The sequence below is a fragment of the Vanellus vanellus genome, assembly GCF_965231255.1.
Source record: "Vanellus vanellus genome assembly, chromosome: 2".
In the NCBI taxonomy this organism is placed as follows: Eukaryota; Metazoa; Chordata; class Aves; order Charadriiformes; family Charadriidae; genus Vanellus; species Vanellus vanellus.
The window spans coordinates 23,593,943-23,609,449 of record NC_138906.1 but is presented as its reverse complement, the minus strand read 5'-3'; the positions used below and the strand labels follow the sequence as shown (position 1 = coordinate 23,609,449).

The 15,507-nt window shown below is 39.3% G+C and overlaps 1 protein-coding gene across 1 annotated transcript in view; it reads right to left on the bottom strand.

The window, feature by feature from the left end:
- CUBN (cubilin) overlaps positions 1–15,507 on the bottom strand; it is a gene marked incomplete at its 5' end in the record, with an annotated part of 146,083 nt that overhangs the window by 60,923 nt on the left and 69,653 nt on the right. Inside the window, 5 exons of the mRNA XM_082479884.1 lie at positions 117–230; positions 2,486–2,602; positions 3,945–4,101; positions 10,111–10,292; positions 11,943–12,117. Of these exons, the coding sequence (XP_082336010.1) occupies positions 117–230; positions 2,486–2,602; positions 3,945–4,101; positions 10,111–10,292; positions 11,943–12,117 (745 nt within the window). The remainder of the gene's footprint in view (positions 1–116; positions 231–2,485; positions 2,603–3,944; positions 4,102–10,110; positions 10,293–11,942; positions 12,118–15,507) is intronic.

Genomic DNA, 15,507 nt, shown 5'->3' with positions numbered 1-15,507 from the left:
GGAGCTTCCTTTCCCTGAGAAAATCCACGAAGCAGGAGAACACTCACACAAAACCTTCTCCTGCTGACCTTGGATGTAGCTCTATATATGAAATAAACAAAGGAAAGGTACAATACCTCGAAGAGGAGCCTCGTAGTTATTCCCATCCAAAATCTCCACAAAATCCGTTGTACAGTTTTGTCTATTGTTTTCTATATCAACGTCAGTGAACGAGAGTGTGACATGGTTGACTGGCAACAGCAAAGAGTGAAAACTTAAAACAAAGTTTGGTATTTCACAGAAAAATAATTACATGTAAACAAATATACCATCTTTTCTTTTCTCCCCTGAAATCAATCAGTCCCCATAAAGCATAACATACAAAGTTAGTTTATTCCCTAGTATGTGGAGTGAATTTGATGGAAGTGCATTAATCCTTACTGCAAAGGTCCTGGTAAGTCTCTTCATATTTCAGTACTTTCAAGTACAACTGACATTAGAAGCATAGGATTTAACACATACACATGAATCTAAATTTCCCAATATCTGAACAGTTTCATTATATACTGAAAATATCAGCAAATACAACATGGAAAATTCACACACATTCAGAAACAAAACATTCATGACCTTCTGTCCCTTTGCGATCTATACCATAGATCCGGACAAAATGTGAATTGATGCTGCCCTGCTCCAGACTGAGAAAGAGCTGGTTCTTTCATCGTTTTATAATGTTCCACATACATCAATTGGACTGGTTTAAAGGATCATTAACTACACTCAGTTATATTTGTATGGGATTGGATTTTCCACACCCTTGGACTGCAGGCTACCTCCTGAAAAAGAGGATTTCTGACTCGGTATTTTTGACTCTCATATTGCTCTTGCTTGTCTAATACGAACAAAGGTGAAGTCACAACTGGAAGAAGAGAGGCGGTCCTGAGCACCAGTTGGTCACAGTAGTTACTCCTGGCCTTAGAGCTCCTGTGCAGGTTGAGCGGGTCAGAAAGTCTCACGATTTAGATGATAACTAAGTTTTCCCCCACATTGAACAAGCCTGAACTTGACACAAATATTTTGCTTCTCACTGGGCTACAACTAATCAGCTAGAATAAGCTGAAATGACAGACATGGACCCAGGCGCTGCATTCAGCAGGGTGCCACTGACTGACATTCAGCTGCATAGTCTGTGTGTTTGGCATTCTTTTGTGTCCTGTCCGGTCAATCAATTACCGCTATCAATGCAGGTCCTCAGGATACAAAGCAAAAAGGAAAAACACAGTGGGTGGCAAGAGCAGGAGACTTGTTGGCCTTCTCAGTAAAAGCCGAGCAGGACTCTGCTGTGGTTTGCCATTGGCTAAATCTATTGCATATGGCTGTGCCCTCTAATGCTGTGTGACTGCCATAATGAAGTCATGTGTATCGGTAACTTGTGGTATGGGGTGATCCTGGTGGTAAGTGGAGAAAGTCATTAAATACTCAGGTTACTTCTTATACAGCATTTTTCTGGTCTCTCATACTGATGTAATTCAGGAGACAATAGTTATGTATGAGTTTTCCACCTGGATCCAGGAAAAGATTGTCTTTAAAAATAAATGTTGTGTAGGTGAGGAACGGCTTTGATGATGTCCTTTTCATGTATTTGTACAAGAACCTACGCTAAAAAAAAAGTATTGCTTATCTACGGATTTTTCTTTTGGTGTTTTCTTTGGCAAATTGATTTTCATTCTATAACTTAGTAAAATAAACTTATAAATGTGGCCAGAACATTCTATGATTTTAACAATGGCTAAATATCAGATGAACAACTGAAGCTCAGTAGTTGCTATTAAAAATAAACATTTATTTTAAACGATGTTACCAGGATACTATTACCCAATTGTAAATATTTTTTAGGAATCTTATAGAATGTAAAGGTAATACCAGTATCTGATGGAAAATATTTGGTGTTTTATGATCAATCATAGATCTGTCAAAAATTAGACAGGAACATCCAAGGCTGTATCTATGCACATAAGACCAGTTTCTTTACTTTTTCATTATTTGCGTTTGAAATTGAAATTCGTCTGTACCTTTTTGCTTTATTTAATTAATGTTTTGGGGGTTTTTATGTTGAAAGCATAGATTTGATCTAACACAACTCTAGCCTGAAAAATCCAGACCAAAATAAGGTCAGCTAAATACAAGTGCTTTAATTAAATACAAACCCTTAGATTTTCTCACGGACCAATCCAACTTCACATAGTATTCAACACCTCATTTATAATTGCAACACTTGGGTAACAGTAAATCAGTTAAGAAGACAAAGTTGTAAACTTTTCCTCACTATGCACTAAATCTTTTACAGTGAAATCTGACTTAGGACAGATTAGGAGAGCCACACTCTCCAACTACCAGGATGCAGGACTTCCTAAAGAAATAAAGGAGGAATTTTGTATTGTTATTGCAGAAAAGAAGATGAGGATGTTAGTCATCCCAGCTAACTATAAAAGATGTTTTTACTTACATGGTTCCTGAGCCTGAATAATCCAGCTGCAGTTCTGATTGTTTGGGTATTTGGCAGGATACAGAGGAGAGGAAATCGCTGCCCCAACTGAATCTGACTCTATGAAACTTCCGCATGCTTTAGAATGAAACACATGCACACACATACACGCATAGATATTTATAAATACAAGTCAGATATCTTAGGTTCTGTAGTGAAAAAGAATGCATAAAATGTAACACGCTTCATCAATGTGAAATGAGGATAAAATTCACAACAGTAATTTAGCAGAAAAAGAGACTTAAGGACTAGCTCCCAGTACCGGATGTACTTTCTTGACCTGGATCTACCAGCCATGCTGCACCTGGCTGACCATCTAAGAGAAGACAGAGTGACTTGGGAGCAGATCTCATCTTTATCAGCTCCTCATAGCCCAGAAGAACCAAAATAACTTGGTTTCAGAGTAGTGCAATCATACACCCATTTCTCTGATCATTTGCCTGTGTTGGCAACAAGGAAGGAAAAAAATCATAAGAAACTCTCCAGAACCTTCCAATGCCCAAGGATGGCATCACATTGCATTGGCATGACCCTCTTGTTAGCTGCGTCAACAAAACTGCAATTGCGTGAAATGTTGCACATATGCAAGAGCTCAGCTGACCACATAACTTTGGCTAACAGTGCTGAGTTATAACTGGGGTTCCTGAGATTTTTGCTGATGTAAATTCCTCCTTTTCTGTATAATTTTTCACAATATTTTCAAAGAAAAAAAAAAGCTGGGAAAAGAAATAATTTATAGTAAAAAGAATCCTAAGAAGAAAATGAGAGAAAGGAATTTTCTCTGCAAAAACTAAATGGCTATATCTTGGGGGGAAAACTATTTCCAAAGTTATTATGGAAAAAAAAAAAAAAGAAAATCACCAGTCATCAAATAGTATGTAATTTCATGAAAAAATCTGCCGAGTTAGTGTCAGTTTTCATTAAAAAGGAAATCATGTAAAATACCAATTAGTCCTCCACAAATTGGAGAGTTGATGTTTGGCAGGGTTTGCAGGCCTGAATCCATGAACTCCATCAACAGCACCACACAGAATTCTTTTATAGCTTTTCAGATTCATGCGCATGGATAGACATATAAAATGTTATTTTGTCACTAGGTCTGTGGAAACTGCCAGTTGCACATTTTTCTCAGGGCAGTTATGGGTAGCTAACCCTCTAGGGAGGAGGAATAAGAGGCAGCTGATGTGTGCTAGATGCCTTGCTATAAAAAGTACATCTTTTAACCCAAAGAATCTAAGATGATCATTAGATTTTAAATTCTTTACTATATAAATTGGAAAAAATATTCCTGTTAAAAGATACACACTGGTATGCTGCATGTGTAGAAACACTTCCCGTTATCAACTGTGCTAAAAGATTGTGTCTAATACAAACAAACAGGTGATTAGATAATTATACATTAATGTAAATGACAAATTACCTTCAGTAAAGCGAGCACTGAAGCCCCTGTGCTGGATGGTTGTATCAGAGCGCAGTCGGATGTACATCAGATTCGTGGAGGATGTGATAGGAGGAGGATGCTGTGTCCCACAGAGTTTTCTAAGAAGTAGTGCTTCATTACTAGGACCGTCAAATACCTGTTATGACAAGATCAAATGAAGTATTTGGTTTCAATAGGAGCATTGAGAAGAATTTTATTTCATTCCCTCTCTTATGTTTCATACATTTTGATCTTCATACATCCCTGGTATGCGCACTGCAAACAAACCAGACATTGCCTATCTTAATTCTGTAGCCATTTCAAAAAAATGCAAGTATTTCAGGTTGAAGCTACTGTAGCCTTTATAACAAAAATGCAAGTAACCATCTTCCGCTGTGTGTATCTGGTATGGAAGCAATTCTCCTTTAACAATCCAGATAGCCCCATGCATTTACTGTTTTCTGTCAAAAGCTAACATAAGTTCCCCTGTAGTTTTCATTCAGTTAAACCCCACATCTTGCCTCAGTAAAGACTTCTAAATTGTCTTTAGACATGTAACTAGTGTACCACTGGGAGTTATGACTGTGTACAAGAAGAGAAGACACTAAGATTATGGTTTTTAGATACGTGTACCCAGCATCAAGGATCAGAGTGCATATATATGCTTTATAATAGCTTTAGAGTGCTGAATTACACACATATACATGAAGCGTTATTTAAGTGGAGGGTAAAGAAGAATAAAAAAAAGGGAGGAAGAAAGCAAAGACGGTTTTACAAAACTTCACTTTTAATTTTACCACAAATGCCTTCCTTCTCTTTTTTCTCCTACAGCTGATAATTTTGCTTCCTTCCTCTCTGTTTCACAATCAGAGATATGGACAGTGAAGTTAAAACCAATGAGTTTCTAGCTTAAGCGACATCATAAAAATTATAACAAGAGAAACTACAGAGAGGGGAAAATGGCCACAGTCTCAGTGTCCCACTAATCTTTCCTAGCGCTCCTGCAGATGTGATTTGTTGCTGCTGTGTTTGGAGCCATGGGCCAGTCTCAGGGCCCCTGTGCCTGGTTTCAGAAGTGATGAGCACAGTTGCATGACCCACAGAGGAAGAGCCTTTGGGCTACTGGGCAGCAACAAGAGTTGAATTCAGTTCCTGTTTCGGCATTAGCATCTTGCATTACCATAGGCACGTCACTTAATACAACCTGTGACTCAGCTTCCTATAGCAAAATGGAGAAAAATATGGACAGGAGGACTAGAAGATATTCAGGTGCTAGAATGTTAAAAGCTATATAAAAGCCCACTTTGAGCAAAATAACGCCATTGGGTTAGAAATGTACTTCTGTTTAAGATTGTCTTCTTTTGCTTCAAAATGCCTCAAATTCCAGCCAGTCTGTGCAATGCCGCACCAATGAAGTAAAAATTTCTAACTAGATTGTGTAGCACAATGCAATGTTTCTGCCTCCAGTATTCAAAGGCCTATGAGCACATTAGTGAAAACATATATAAAAAGAGTAGCTGAGAAAAAGATGACCCGTCTCTAATAGACCTCGGAGCTGAAAAACAAAGGACAAAAATCCTGCTTAATCCACTGACATACCCTACATAGCCAATGCTGTATTCATGAATCAAACATTTGTCCTTGGGCCTATAACACTAGCTAGCTGTGTGGGACCTTGTGACAGAATATTAAGTGTACTGCAATGTCTGTAAAAATGAGTACCTGTAAAGAGACCCAAAATATCCATCCATTCAACCTTTTCTTCTCTCTTGGCATCCTGCCACAATCAGCCCTTTAATACATAGTGTGCAGTGTTTATTCTTCCTCTGCACATACATTCTGTATATAAATCAGACCGCCTGAAGTTAAAAACCACAAACCACGGAATGTGAAAAAAAGTAATGACTAACAAAATAACCCTTAGGAATTACGGTACTGTCTTTCCCTAGACAGCAGTGAGAAGATTTTGTCTAAAGGTTAGAACTGAGAATAAGCATTGCATTGACAGAGTGTAGAGAGAGGGCCTGACTACAGTTCATGTATACTGCTGGTTTTGATGGATCTGTGCCACTCTGCACAGCTGAGGATATGACCATTGACACATGGACTGTTGTGAGACTCTAGTAGTTGAGCTTTCTTACTCAGGAAGATATTAAGGATGAGTAACATGAGAGATTAAGTAGGCTTTTCATTCCCAGAGCTTTCTGGAATAAAGAAGTCTTTCTGTGGTAATACTGGGAGAAGAGCATGAAGTCAGAGGAACGTTTTCTAAATCAAGTGTATTTGCTGTTTCTGGCCAGCTTGCTTGAAGAATAGTACTGCCTCCTCTTTCAGAAACCCAGAAATGATTCCTAGCCTTTACACTTGCTAAAAATCTGATTCAAGCAACAGTTCAGCATAAGCATTAGTGATATATAGCAGCAATTCTTAAGGGTTACGGCAGTTGCAGTTTAAGCAGGAGCAGTAACACATGGATATCGTATGGCTGCATCATTTTTGCTCACCTGCTATTTATTAACTTAAACTATTTTATACAGAGGATTTAAGTCTTGAATCTAGATCAGAAACCACAATAGTCACACACTAGTTCAGGAAACAGTTGTGTCTCTCTGAAGCTTCTGAAAGATATTTTGAAAACATCTGAGAAATGCATTTCTGTGGCTGCATGAGTAAAGGAAAATGATGCATGTGCTTACTTAAAAGTCAAGTTTTCATTTGCACTGTGCATAGCAGCAAGTTGCTCTTCTCTTCCCTTTCCACAATGAACAGAACTGTGTGACTCACTGCCTTCTTGTTCAAATGTGTCCTGCATTTTGCAAAAGCACATGACAAAAAGAAGATAATCTTTGTCTTCTGATCCATAGAAACTCCACATATTTCTAGCTGTCCTCTCTTGGAAGATCCTCTCTGCCAGCACCTGGAATAAATGAAGTCATACCTCCTCTCTAGCTCCCAGAGGCTTACATTTCTACATTCCTGTGTACTTCTTGTTATACTGAAACAGGAAAGAAAAATAACATTTACTTAATCAAAGCCACTGAAAAGAAAAAAATATTTCCCCTTTCACTTTTCAGTGCCTTGTGCTACAAGCCACATCCTCCTCAAATCTTCAGATACTTGAAACTCTGGCTAACCTGTACTCCTGGTGTAGTGTCAGATGCAATTCTGGTTAAACACATGGGCAAAAAATACAGGAATTAGTGCATTCACTGTTTCTTTCCCTCTATTTTCCTTCAAAGAAACAAATTTGTTTGTTGTAAGACACACTCTCCAGGTAGAAATGGGCTAATACACAAAGAAAAATTAAAAATATATTCCTTATGGATGGTGACAGTGACAGCAAAAAGTCTTCTCAAAGTTCTTATGCTTTCTACAGAATATAACCAAGCTATATTTGAGATCAGAGAAAGTAAAGGCTACGTACATCCTCATTTAGCAGATGAAACGTTCATCTGTTCTGAGAACAGGTAAGTTACAGAACTGAGGCATATAAACTGAGGAACCAAATAAATTTAGGCAGCTAAGTGAATTAAGAATGCTTTTTGGTGGCCTGGACTGCTCTCTGCGGGTTCCATCCATTGACTCTAGAGGGAGCTCAGAGCAGTTACACCATGAGCTACCGTTACCGGCTTAGAATTCATTTGGCTGAACGCAGATTGGTGCTCAGATTCACATGTGAAATCATTGAGTAGAATTGAAAACCACACTGGGCTTTTTGGAGTTGCAGCATAGCCAAGAAACAGCAGAAAATAGTGTTTTTCCTCCCTCCCTCCCTCCATTTTGCTCACATAACAAATCTGCAATGGCAAACATTACAGGGAAAAAATACGTTTTCATGTGTTCCCCGTAGAAAGGAATTTACAGTAGAAATGTTAAATAAAATCACTAGTCATAACGCAGGGAAAAGTGACTGGTTCTAGAAGAGGAATGATGAAGGAAAAGGCCACTGGTACACTCAAGGGTGGAGGGGAGCCCCAAGAGAACTCACAGAGAAAATAAAATCCATAAAGATAAGTAAAAACTTAAGAAATAGAAAAGGGTGGAACCACTGTGTTACTCATACACAGTAGTTGTTCCTATATTAGAGAGAGAAAAACAACCCACCAGCTTCCTTAACTGCCCATATTTTCCATTTTACACAGCTTTTGGAATGCAATTCCTAAACCTTTCACAGTCAGACATATACTCATGTATTTCCACGCACTCTCTGTCCCCTCACTCTGTTCTATTACCATGTGAAGCATATAGCAAGCCTTGGAATGAGATGAACACAAATCACATCCAGGTGTTGGTAACAAGTGATTTTCTGCTTATTGGCATACCAGGTAGAGAAAGAAACCCCATCCACTCCTTTCTTGCTCTGCTGGTCTCCCTACATTGGCTTTTCTCTACCTCATAGACCAGAGCTCTTTGTTATCTCTTGGCTTCAAATCAGCATTCTCCCTCCTCCATTTTCAAAGCACCCTCCATTTTCAAAGCACCCTCCACTTGGTAAGCAGTGACTGATGCCTGCATTAAATTTAAATCTCCCTCCCTGCTGACATTGCTGCTTCGGTTGTGTTTGCACAGCTGGAGCTGATGGGCAACTTCCTCCTCCACCACACCCAAAAAACCAAAAACCAGAAGCAAACAACAGATACTCATATGGCAATAGAGGAAAAGGAGTGACACTGCACTGCACTGCACTGCACTGGTCTGCAAACGCTGCTCATGCAAAGAGCTCTGCCACAGCCATCTCCTCTGCCAGCTGAAGGACTGCCTTTCAGTGATTAAAAACCCAGTGCCTGTATCTGGCCTATAAAGGTAACAGGAGTTGTGCCTGTAACTGCAAGGAGCTTATGGAGCTGAGTAATATACAAAGTCTTTAGATATGTACATACATACATCGGCACCAGGTTTAAAAGAGAAACTTGTATACCAGTTCTTTTCAGAATTTAATTTGTGAGTTTCTTTTGGCATTTTTACTAGTACTGCCTTTTCAGATGGCCCTTTTTTCTGTCAGGCAATCTGATTTTCTAGCCCTGTGTGATATCACAGAAGACTTGGAAATTTTTCTAATAGATTTTCCCTCTCAGTGATTCCCCTGATGTAGTTTAAAAAAGACGTAACCATTTTTCCCTATGCTTCAGAACCAAAAATAATGAACAGTCACTGTACAAAGATGCTTTGTGGCTAAATGAAATCTTCAGTTCTGCTCAGCAAAAGGTGGACACATTTTTCTTTTCTGGTTCAGTACAAAAAAGCTTTACGAGGCAATTCTGTTAAAACTGATGCTGTTTTCAAAAGAGTCTCCGTTCCTGCCAAATTGAGTCCTCTCTGAATGACAGTTTATCAAGGAGAGAAAAGCTGGATTTTGGGCTACAGCCACGGTGCTTTAGCCGACTGGTACTGGTCACACATGCCGTTGTACTAAGTGCAATCTGACATCAAAGGTCAGGATTTCATGTCCCTGCTCCCAAAAGGCCAAGTGGAGCCGTGGAGAGTTCTTCGTTGTCGTGCACTGATGGAGCAGCCACTTGAATTTCTGTGACATCAACAAAAGTTCACAAACAAACAGCAGTGTGAAACTTTTAAGAGAGCAGCAGCTCTAATGAACCAATTAAATGGACAGCTGAGGAGCACCTGAATACACAATGCATACATAAAGAAAACCAGCCCGTCAGAATTCCTTCTGGAAGTAGACCTCCCACTCTCCTGAGTTTGTAACAGAGTGTGGGCAAATCTATTATATATGTGGGCAGTCCATCCTATGGCTTGCAGCAAGCTGTGGTAAACTGCACTATAAATGGTAAAGGGTGTCATAATAACAGACATCTATGTATACAGTAATTACTGCAGTATAACTAGAACTCACACCACCAAAAGGAAAAGCGTGGTGCCAGGATGCAGCATGCACTGCTTTCAAGCAAAGATCCCTCCAGATATAAATGGGAATCTGGAAGAATACAAAAATACACTTGTGAAGCCTGTTTCATTGGAGCAGCAAAGGGAACTGGATCATAACTGTTTAGCTGTGAACTAAGGCCTTAGCTCATCAGTGAATAAATATGACTATGCAATACCAGTCTGAAACCAGCTGCGTGTAGGTTGCACAGTAAGCTTCCTCTTTTGCAAGCATTTCACCAGACCCATTAAGGAAACTTTTGAAATTTCTATTATTACTTACTGCAACATTGTCATAGTTACACGAATGGTGATTTTCAATGTCAAAGTCTGTGAAGTTCAATAGGACTCTGTGGCTGTAGTCAACTTGGATAACCCAAGAACAATCTGTGTTGTTATTATAAGGTTGAGGGTAGTTTGGAGAATGGATTTCCCCACTGGTAGCTTGGAAAATACCACCGCAGCCTAAAAAAGACATAATCAGTTTTAATCAGAAGCTCTTTAATGCTCAGTGAGATTCCTTCTCTATTTTTAAACTAAGGGAAGAATACCTCTATCTTTATATTTCCTACATTAAACTTCTGTAAGATGAGTGCTCCAACTGTTGAATTGTCCTGTTTGCAACAAAAATCAGTGGAAATGACTATCAGGAAAGCATAACATTATCATTATTGGTAAATACACAACAATGATGCTTGCGAGTAATGTTTCTTTCTAGCCCCAGGCTGGTAGTAGATGTTGTAAAGGCTGAAGCATTAGTGCTGGTATTCCCGTATCCCGGGTATTGTAAAAGCAATCAAAAATACCATTCATATGAATGCCAGAGACCCAGCATACTGAGAAAGCAGACTAGGCCTAGCTGAGCACGTGGGTGAGAGAAGCATTTCTGAAAATATCAAGACAGACAGGAGCTCCACTTCCCCCATGAGAAGCACAACATTGCAAGCCTCAAGTTTCTACTTCTCTACCCATGCAGTTGAGGGCTTCCTAGGGACTCCACCCTCAGGTATTTCTGACCAGAATAGCTCCAGTGCTCATGAATATCTAAATAGCCTGGAATGATGGCTCCTGTGTGGGAAGTGCCAGGGCTTTCAACAGGACTAACACAAACAAATGGACTTTTATATGTTGTAAAGGAATGGAGGAGGGTGAAAGAAACACATTGGAAATGCTGTATGCTGTAGATGGAGGCAGCCTGCTGGAAGAATAAAAACTGTACTGTTATTGCATTCTGGTGAGCGGTTATTTTAGAGGCTAGAGGGGTGTTGGAGTACAACAGGCAAGATGCTGTAAAGGGACGAGAAAGCTTCAGGGGTCCTAAGTAGAAAAAATAACCTGCCAGATTTCAGTAGGGGATTAATTCAAAGGACCATTGTAGGCTTCTTTTATTAAAAAAAAACCTTGTGCCTTTCTCATAAAACTTGTGAGAATGGAGAAGTATAAACCTTGACAAACTAATGAATCAGTACGCTTCATCAAGCAAAAATGCAAGAACTAAAATCTGCCTCTCCTCACTTTTCATTGCAATTATTTTCCGATAATTGGCCTTTTCATAAGAACTCCCATGTAGACACGTGTTTGGGTCTTTTAAGCATGTCTCTTCTTTTACTGATTACCAGTAAGGCTTTGAACAAATAATCACATGGGGGATGGATGAACCTTATAGAGTTCAAGTATTTACTAATCACTCCAAATATTTTTGGAGTCCGCTGAGTTCTCCAAGTTAAGCCATGTTCTCAGATATTTTTCACTTTACAGTTTAAAACCAAAAGCATCATTCAGCTAATAAAGGACTCTGTGTGGGTGAATGGGTGGGGAGAACTGCTAGCATGCAAAAGTTCTTTTCTGATTACAGAGATGTCTTGATTATGTAGAGAAGAAACTCCAGCAAGGTAGACTGTTACAAAACACATAAATAGGCCTAGATTTTAGCTAGTTAGACAATTTTTTCCTCTGTGTGTTTTTCAGCATCTCTTGGTGTTACCAGATCCAGTAACACCTAAATTCTCCTTCAGTTTTCAGCCCCATGCTGTTTGACTACTTCAAGTGCTTGCATGACTGATCCACGATTCTCAGACTTCCTGAATTTCTCCTGGTATTTATCAGTATACTCACCACCTGGATTTTCCTGCCAGGAGGCATTAAAACCTCTCCCTGTCCCTGCTGCATCTGTCTTGAAACGGACAACGGCTGAATTGCCAGTAGTAGAGACTCGCAGTGGGTTCTGTGCTGATCTTGAAACGCACAGCTGGGCTAGCCTAGGAGAGAGGAAATCGGGGCCACCATAGACCTAGAAATAGAAGAAACACTGTCAAAGTTTTTCAAAGAGACCGTCTGCCACATAGAATACATGAGAACTGTTTAGCTAGGAGAAAAAAAAATAATCTGTAAGTATTGAAAGTGATTCCACATTTTGAAATGTAAAGTAGCTAATAAAGTTATTTTCTCTGCAGGTTTACTTGGTATCTGAACCATCTAATGCAAGTGTGAAATTCTAGATGATTTCAAAACAGCCTTGCATTAAATAAGAGTTTTCTGCTTTGGGGACTTTCCCACATTCTTCTTCCCACATCCCTCCAGGGTTAGCACCTTGTTTCTGTAGGGATGTAAACCCAGATTTTTTTGTGTGCTCATGCAAACAAACAGTATATCATTGCAGGAATTTGTGCTGGTCTTTTACACCCTTTATGTTTAAAGGCACGGCTAAAACCGATTTTTAAATTTGAGCTAGATTTCATCACTCTCTGATAAAACAAAAAACATTGCAATTTTATTGACTTCAATGGCAGAATCAACATCCAAACTATGGTATTTTGGTCAAGTAAACTACATTTTAATAATACTTTTCAGAAACAAGGATGTATATCATGCATATTTGCCACAGAAGACAGGTTTTGACTTTTAAGAGTAATTATTTCCTACTCGGAAGCGTGTGACTTGGGCAGTTATAAACCAGAAAACCACTACCCTCTTAAACTTCAGCAGCAGTTTTGTGTACTTTATAATGCATTTTTAGAATCATAGAATAGTTTAGGTTGGAAGGGATCTTTAAAGACCACCTTGTCCAACCCCCCTGCAGTGAGCAGGGGCATCTTGAATGAGATCAGGTTTCTCTAAACCAATTGAAGTGAATTAGGTGGCAGTGCTGAAGCCTTGTTAATCCTGTTTCTTGTTTTCCAAAAGGGATGTGGGGTTTTAGTTTCAGCTAACTGAAACTGGTGGAACTGGCTCACCTTCCTTAGTCTTTCTCAAAGCTGAAGAAAACACACATGCTCAGTGCAATTTTCAAATCCAGACATGTGATATTGGTGCCTAGTGCCTTCAATGATTGAACATTCTTGGCTTCTTGCATGCTAATGAAATGCCACCTGATATTAAGGGTCTCCCACCTCCCATTGGTATGTCCCTGGTAGGAGAGCGGCTGCAAAAGTCAGCTTGATAGTAACGTCAAATGTGAAAAACAAATAAAGAGTGTGCAAATAAAGAGTCTTTCAGCAACTAAACTAGCAATATATAGATTCTCATTGTATCAGTGGATATTATGTATAAATCCTAAAACTGAACTAGAGAATGGCGAGTTCTAACAACAAGACCAGAGAATAGGAAGCTAAGGCAACAAATCCCATCAGGATTTTCCCACCAGTAGCATCTCAAGTCTGCTCCAATGTTTTATTAGTCTGGTAAACATCAAAAAGGTCAAAAAAAGCAATCCATTAACCTCTTTTGGAAAGTGGCAGGACTACAAGAACCGGCCTTCTATATGGCCCTTTTGCCTCTGATCCCCTCTAGATGAGGGGAAACTCAATATTTTAATAAGCTTTGCCAGATACTTTTTAATCTCAGAAGGAGTTTGGGTTCTGTCCAAGCTAAATATCTGAGCAAGTCTTACAAACAGCTGAGCTAGTCCCACAACCTCCAGGGCTAAGTGTAGTGCATTACTACATAATTTGATTGATTGTGTGCTCACTAGTTGCTTATGGTGCCTGACACTGCTCTGCTGTTAGAGGTATAAGGAAAAGAATTTTTTTTAATTGGAAAAAATATTCAGTGACTCCAGGGTAATGTGAGACCTCAGAAGCTGAAGTTTGCATCCCCAGAAGAAACAAGGAATTAATTTTTTTGTAAACATCATAGTCTATAAGATGTTCAGAAGACTGTATTTAGTTTTAGTGGCTGATTACACAGGCTTAATAGCTTAAACATTTTAATTTTGACTGAGACAGCACTTTTTTGCATTCTGCAGGGAGGCTGCATGACTTGAATGGATAATGGTTCCTCTGTCCAAACGATTGTCTTAAGGCATTTGAGAGAAATCAGAATGGATGAAATCACAGCTCAGATTAAGAATCTGTAATGAAGCAGTCACAGTCTGGGGAAGAAGCACGTTTGTCCACTGGAAGCTCAGCGTCTTCAGAAAAATCTCACTGCTTGGCTGCTTGTGAGGCCCAATGACAGATGCATTTGTCAGAAGTCTGTTCAAAATGTGAATTTTAAAATGTGTTTGTGGTATACTCCCTGAGTCAGAGCCACAGCATGAGATCTAGCAGGAACACATGCTCTTAATCATCTAAACCAGCCCAGAGAAGCTATGTGGCGGAGGAAACAGCAGGAGTTTCTAATATGCATTTAATAAGCATCACGGACCAGCCTCTCACATCATCTCTGGTGCTCCTTGGGGCCATCTGTGCACCACGGGCAAGGGGACCAAACCCAGCTCTGACACAAACCCTGCTGATTTCTGTAGTATTACCTCAGAAATGAACTTGGCCCAAGCTGAATATTTATAGTTGACCAGTTGGAAGAGAATTAAGGATGGGGAAGAAATATTGATGGAAAACTGAGGTTTGTGGGTGTCCTTTACATTGTTAACTGTATGGCAACAGCCTTCTGCACAGTTTCGAAATAAAAAGCACAGTCAAAGGCATGCTCTTTACAGTTAGGAGTGTATTTTCTTTTCTCCTTTATGCCAGTTCAATTAATCAGATGCTTTCACAAGCGCTGGAACAAAAACAAGTCAAGAGTGTTTCCATGACAAAAAACAATAAAATGTCACTTTTGGCTACACAGAGGAAAACCAATAGTTACCACATGAAAAAAGAAGAGGGAAAAGAGAATGAATGGAAAGAATAAATTCCAGGGTGTGGTTCACAAAGAGTCACAGGATATCTGAGCTGCAAACAGATAAAAATAAAAATAAAAACATTTAGTCTGACCAGAGCACCTGATCCAGAGATAAAATGATGTTGGATGGCATAGCGGGGATCCAGGACACTGCCATAAAGCCCATGGTTTTAATCTGTTCTTATCATTTGCTTCTGCCCCGTTAGCTCCATTTATTGTTAACAGTCAGCATTCCAGAGTTATGAGCAACAGAAAGCTGTTTTTATGTGGTTGGTCACCCTCATGACACAGATTTTCTGGGAATAAAACTGATCCCTGTTCAGATATAACTGCCAGCAAAGAGACAGCCTGGCTTTGACAGAGAATTAAGAATTATCGTAATACTTGATGTTTCTTTATATTTAAATGAGAAGACCAGAGCATCTAATAAAGACTTGGAAGTGCAATAGATTGACTGGGTTCCTTCCTTTTCAGCTCAGAGCTACATCTTGCTATGGCAGAGTATATATATAGTTTACAAAAATCTGGTCCATGTTAAAGAGAAGATGTCATAATTTAA